Source organism: Halyomorpha halys, unplaced genomic scaffold, assembly GCF_000696795.3.
Source record: "Halyomorpha halys isolate HHAL.00 unplaced genomic scaffold, Hhal_1.1 Scaffold1266.1, whole genome shotgun sequence".
NCBI lineage: Eukaryota > Metazoa > Arthropoda > Insecta > Hemiptera > Pentatomidae > Halyomorpha > Halyomorpha halys.
In genome coordinates this window covers 99,835-105,616 of record NW_027110142.1, presented here as the reverse complement: position 1 = coordinate 105,616, position 5,782 = coordinate 99,835, and the positions used below count along the sequence as shown (strand labels likewise).

Below are 5,782 nucleotides of genomic sequence, written 5' to 3'. Positions count from 1 at the left end.
TATATTATATAATAAATAATAATGTTATTGTAAATGTTTAAAAGTGAAGTTGTAATATAAGCTGTTAAATGTTTAGATGTCCCTGAGGATGGCTAGAAGGGCCGAAACGTAGGACAAATAAATAAATAGTGTTGAGACTGTTTTGGATATTAAATTAATTTATTGATAAATATTACCTGGTCTCGAAAAATTTTTGAAATAATATAATTATATTCATAATATTTTTCTAACATTTCTTTGGCTGAAAAAAATTGATTGATAGTAGATTTATTTGACATAAAGCCAAATAAGTTTCTCCAAGAAGAAACTTGGACCTCCAGTTGGATCACACTTGTAACATTTCATTTAAGGGTATAGAAAATGTTTTATATACTTTCCCCCAGAGAGATATATTTACATGGTTTTCTCATTTAGTTTTGTCTCCTTTCTTTAAATTTTGACTTATAATTGTTATCATCCACTCTTTCAGCACTTTTTTTCTATTCAAATGTCTAACTAAAAGTTGTATGTCTTTATCTGGTTCTCTCTCTTACTCTGCCATACTTGAGCCTTTCCAGAACAATGTCATCATGCCTAGGTTTTATTGTTTTTATGGGTATCCACTATTTCACTAAAATCGTCAAATTTGGTGGTCCACATTATCATTTCTACTTAATTATTCATTGTAATTTGTCTCCATCAACTCCATGAAGGAGTGTTGGATGACAGTTGGTTGTGAAACTAATTATTTAGTTAGAGATAGAGTCAAGGTACAATTTTAATATAAAACTGCGAATTGAAGATGATCTTCGAGGTTTGGTTAAAACTGGTTCTTGTCTTATAAGAACATTTCAATATGTTGTATTTTATTATAATTTTATCCTGGTTACCAAGCAAATGATTAATTTAATTTTTAGTCATAATGATAGTGTTAAGTAATATTGAATGGTTTTATTATTTTTTTAGTTGTTAAGGTAAATTTCTTGTAATTATTTATTTATTTTTATTTTTTTAGAATGAAGGACTTCTTCCTCCAGGTTGGGAGGCTAGACAAGATGCAAATGGTAGAACTTACTATGTTAATCATTTAGCAAGATCAACGCAATGGGATCGGCCTTCTATTAAGTTTGTTTTTACACATTTTGTCTTTAATTATTAAGATTATTATCTTAGTTTTTTTTTTTTTTTTTATTTGATGAAGAATAATGATTTTATTTTGCATTTGATAAACTTTGTAATAATAGGATATTATAAAAAGTTTAATAGTTATTACTGAAATTGAATTTCTTAAAACGTATTGTTATGTATTTATGAAACATTTTAAGGCTTTTTCTTTATCATTTGTGTTACAAAATAGCTTTTAAGGAAATTAATACCAAAATCTTTCATTTTACACTGTTTCTAACTTACCCTCTGAGCTTAAAGAAAGTAGCACTTTTTTTAATATTCTAGCTATTATTTGTTTTGTTTATATCCAGAAACCATTATTACACAACACTATTTAATATTGCCCACATTATGTTTATCTTAAAGGATCTTTCTTTTTGAATGTACAGATTAAAGTTAGTATGACATTAATTCTGGCTTATGGCATATACATTTTCAATACCCAAGTCAGTGAATATTGCTTTGCTTTCTATCTTCAAGTGTCTAAAGTAAAGTGAACTTATTATGAGTTATAAACTACTTATGATTTTATATCATTTTATTAAATGAAATTTGTGATTCAATTATTATTTCTTGTAACCCTTAATGAGTTTCTTTTAAGGGAGTTTCATTTATAACACATTTTTGTAGATTTTTAACTAATAAAAGTGCAGAAAATAGGTTTACAAAGGTGCAGAAAAAGGGATTCGGTTTTTTTTAATATGAAGTAGGGAGTTGGCTTATAAATGCTAAGTACTTTATATATTAGATAATAATCTTATTTTGAATACTCGTATCTTAGTTTTAACTATGTAATTTTTATTAAATTAGTACCATTATCCACTTTTCTTATCTTAATGTACCTAACAGTATGTTTGCCAAATTATGTTTTTTACTCAGTATCTGTTTTAGGCTTATTTTTAATTGACTCAATGAAATATTTATTAATGATTTAAAACGATGACTTCTTTTATTGAAACTTGTATTATTTCTATACAAATTATAATTTAGCCTCTATACTATAAAGGTATGCCAGCTCGTTAGTTTGTTTTACAAATAAGAGTGATGACAAACATGTGTTTATTTTAAATAGTTTTGATCTGTAGAACCACCAAACCATGAATGATAATATCATAGTTTTTTTTCTAAACTCCAAAAAGAACAACCAGGTGAGGATTTTTTCCTGTAAAAAACAAAAATTGAAGTCATTCAATTTTTTCAGATAAGACCTCCAAACTTGCTCAGTCTAACATCCATTCTTTAAAAGTTTCTAAATGCTGGAAATATTATTTAAACTTTATTTTCAAGTTTAGTCTACAACATGATAATACTACCTCAAATACTGACATTTATTATAAAACTATAAGATCAATTAATTTTTTTTTCTGTCTATAGCACAGAAAACTCGTCATCATATCAAAATCTGGAAACTGCTGTGACTGAATTTCAAAGGAGATTTCATATAAGTGTAGATGAAGTTGATACGGGGCGTAGAAGATCCAGCGTCTTGTCTAATTCTGTACTTATAATATGTTACTTTTTTGAATTTGTAACATTTGATATCCTTTGGTAATTACTATTTATTTTTAGGGTTCTGAGGAGCAATCTAATATTTCTGGTTCTGAAGGCCTTCCTGAAGGATGGGGTTTACAAATAGCTCCTAATGGAAGAGTATTCTTCATTGATCATAATGCAAAAGCAACTACATGGGTGGATCCACGGACTGGTAATAAAACATTTTATGATGTTCTGAAAAAATTGTATATTTTTTCATGATTATTTTTGGTACACATAATGATCATTGTCACTATGTAATTTTATTCGGACAAAATTAAGAATGCAGGCTGTTAAAATATAGTAATAACCATAACAAACATAAATGTAAGTGTAATAACAAATTACCTAAATAAATAAATACATTAAATGTCTCTTTCTAAAAATGTATGTAACATTTTAGTTTAATTAACAATAAAAATAATTACTAATAGCTCCTAACAGAAGAGTATTCTTTATCGATCATAAAGTTACATGGTTTATAGTGACACATTTAATAATCAGTTAATTAATAATAATTAATTAATTACATAAATTAGTAGATATATTAGTAGTACCAATAATTATGAATTATCTATAAATTGTACTGAAATGCTAGAATTTAAATTTAAAAATTTTAATTAATTGAATTTTAACATAAACATTGTAAAAACAAATTGAAAGGTCCTAATATTTGAGATAAGATATACTCATATATTTGTTTCTTATGTGCTTCACTAAAATATACATCTTCATTTGGTTTATCCAGTCTTCTTTTTTCATGCTATTGTAAACGTTTTAAATATAATCTAATTTATATTATTTATTTAAATGAGGTATTTTTTTAATCTTAGTAGTTCATTTAACCTTAGTGATACTGTTTATATTATAAAAAGTTCCTTTAGTTAGAAGATCTGATACATATCAAAACATTGTATTTACACTGAACTGAAACTCAAGATGGCTCCTTACATTATAACATTGTCTCTGGCTTATATTGCTTAAGGGGCTGAGCAACATTGAATATTTCCTTTGAAAAGCTAGATCCACTCCCATCTTAAACATCTTGATTGGTTAACAATTGAATATTTCTTTAGTTAATTTCACCATTTAGGTATGAATTTCCATTCAAACCAAAATATAATGACCACATTGTTTAAAAAAAAAAATAGTTTAATTGAATAGATGAATATTTTAATTTGAAGGAGATGGTCAGGACTATGGTCAAGAAGAAACAAAAAATTGTATTCAACTACTGTATTTATTTATTTTCTGCTGATGTTTTGACCCACAATGTAGGACTTCATTAGGACTACTGTAAAAAGATACAAAGAAGGTAGAGCAAATGTAAGAGTAAAAGAGTGACTTAAAAAATATAAAGGTGGAGGTATACAAACTATCAAACACTTAAATAAATTACTAAATATAAGTACAAAAATAATTATTAAATAAAACAAAGTGAACTGATACATCAGAATATATATTATTAAAAAAATCTATAAATTTAATTAACTGAGGATACATAATAACTGACACTAAATAGTAAGCAGCTAACAGGTAAATTATTATTACAGAGTACATTAAAAAAAAAAGTAGAAGAAGGGTAGGATAAGTGGGGTACAAATACTTGGAACCCCTCCAAGTTTACCAGTTTTTCAAGGCCATCACATTACCGGCCATTTCATCCTCTCCCAGCAAAGTACCATAGTTGTCCTGTCAATGCCCCCGAATCCCAAAAAGGTGAAAGAATCCATCAAAGTCGCTGAGTGAATGAACAACTGCCTTAGTTGTTATGTTCCATCTTCCTTAACCCCGTGGTTTTTTCTTCGAAATAATCTGGTACCTCTTGTTGATAATATCCTCAAGTTCCTCCATTTGAACTTTCTTCTGCAGATGTCTCCTCCCTATTCTGGTTCTCTTGTGAAGTCGATTGTTGTTCTTCTTCTAGAGTTCACTCCCTCAAGAAATGCCTTCCAACTCCTGACGTTTCACCATGATCATCTTCTGCAGCATTTATCATGATCACTCGCAAGAGCCAATCTGCTACGTTTTCCTTGCCAGATTTGTACATGATGTCAAGGTTGTACTGGCTCAACAGTTCCTTCCTTCTTGTAATTATCCCTGATGATTCCTTTACCTTTCCCACCCATTGCAGGGCCCTGTGGTCCGTCTGAACCCCAAATCGTCTCCTAAACAAGTAGGGTTGGAAATTGTCGATTGACCATACTATCCCCAATAGTTCTCGTCCCAAGGCACTGTAACATGCTTCTACCTCTGTGAGGTGTCTACTAGCGTAGGCTGTGGGACACTCTCCTACCTCACCCTCCTGTGATAGCACTGCCCCCAGCACATACTCACTAGCATCTGTTGCGAGCGTGAACTGCTTTTGGAAGTCAGGAAACGCTAGTACTGGTTCCTTCTGCAACTAATCTATACATTCTCGCATATTGTCTTCAATGGCCAGCATCATTACTATCGCACTACCCTTCATTTGCAAATTGTTGAGGGGAACCAGGTGTTCCACCATATCATGGACGAACCGACAATAGTAGTTTAATGCCCCTAACAATCTTCTGATTCCTTTTATCTCGGTCATCACTGCCATCCAATGTAAGGCTGGTTCTTTCTGCACATCCGTTCTAAACCCCTCCTGAGATATAGTGTGTCCTTAAATGTGTATTCGCTTTTGCCCCAGCAATAACTTCTCTCAAGATAGTTTTAGTCCGAATTCTCTCATCCTCTGGAAAACACTCTTTAAGTGTTTCACATGGTCCGTAACCGATTTAATATACACTAGCAGGTCATCCATGTAAATCTGACATACTGACTCATCTATACCTCCCAAAAATTCGTCCATTAACCTTTGAAATGTAATGGGTGTTATATTCAGACCATACGGCTTCCTCGTAAATAAGTAGTGCCCTCTTTCGAAAGTAAAAACCATTTTTTTTAAATAATATTATTTCAAAATTTTTTGAGACAAGGTAATTATTTATTAAATAAAACCACAAATTGTATCCAATACTGTCTCAACACTTTATTTCTTATTAGTCCAACGTTTCGGCTATTCCAGCCATCTTCAAGGACATCTAAATATTCAACAGCTTATATTATATCTTTATTT

At 30.1% G+C, this 5,782-nt stretch overlaps 1 protein-coding gene across 2 annotated transcripts in view; it reads left to right on the top strand.

Moving 5' to 3' along the window:
- Nedd4 (E3 ubiquitin-protein ligase Nedd4) overlaps positions 1-5,782 on the top strand; it is a 55,830-nt gene that overhangs the window by 9,228 nt on the left and 40,820 nt on the right. For both annotated transcript variants that reach the window (XM_014433778.3, XM_067048269.1), the window contains 3 exons: positions 995-1,104; positions 2,521-2,644; positions 2,716-2,851. In XM_014433778.3, the coding sequence (XP_014289264.1) occupies positions 995-1,104; positions 2,521-2,644; positions 2,716-2,851 (370 nt within the window). The remainder of the gene's footprint in view (positions 1-994; positions 1,105-2,520; positions 2,645-2,715; positions 2,852-5,782) is intronic.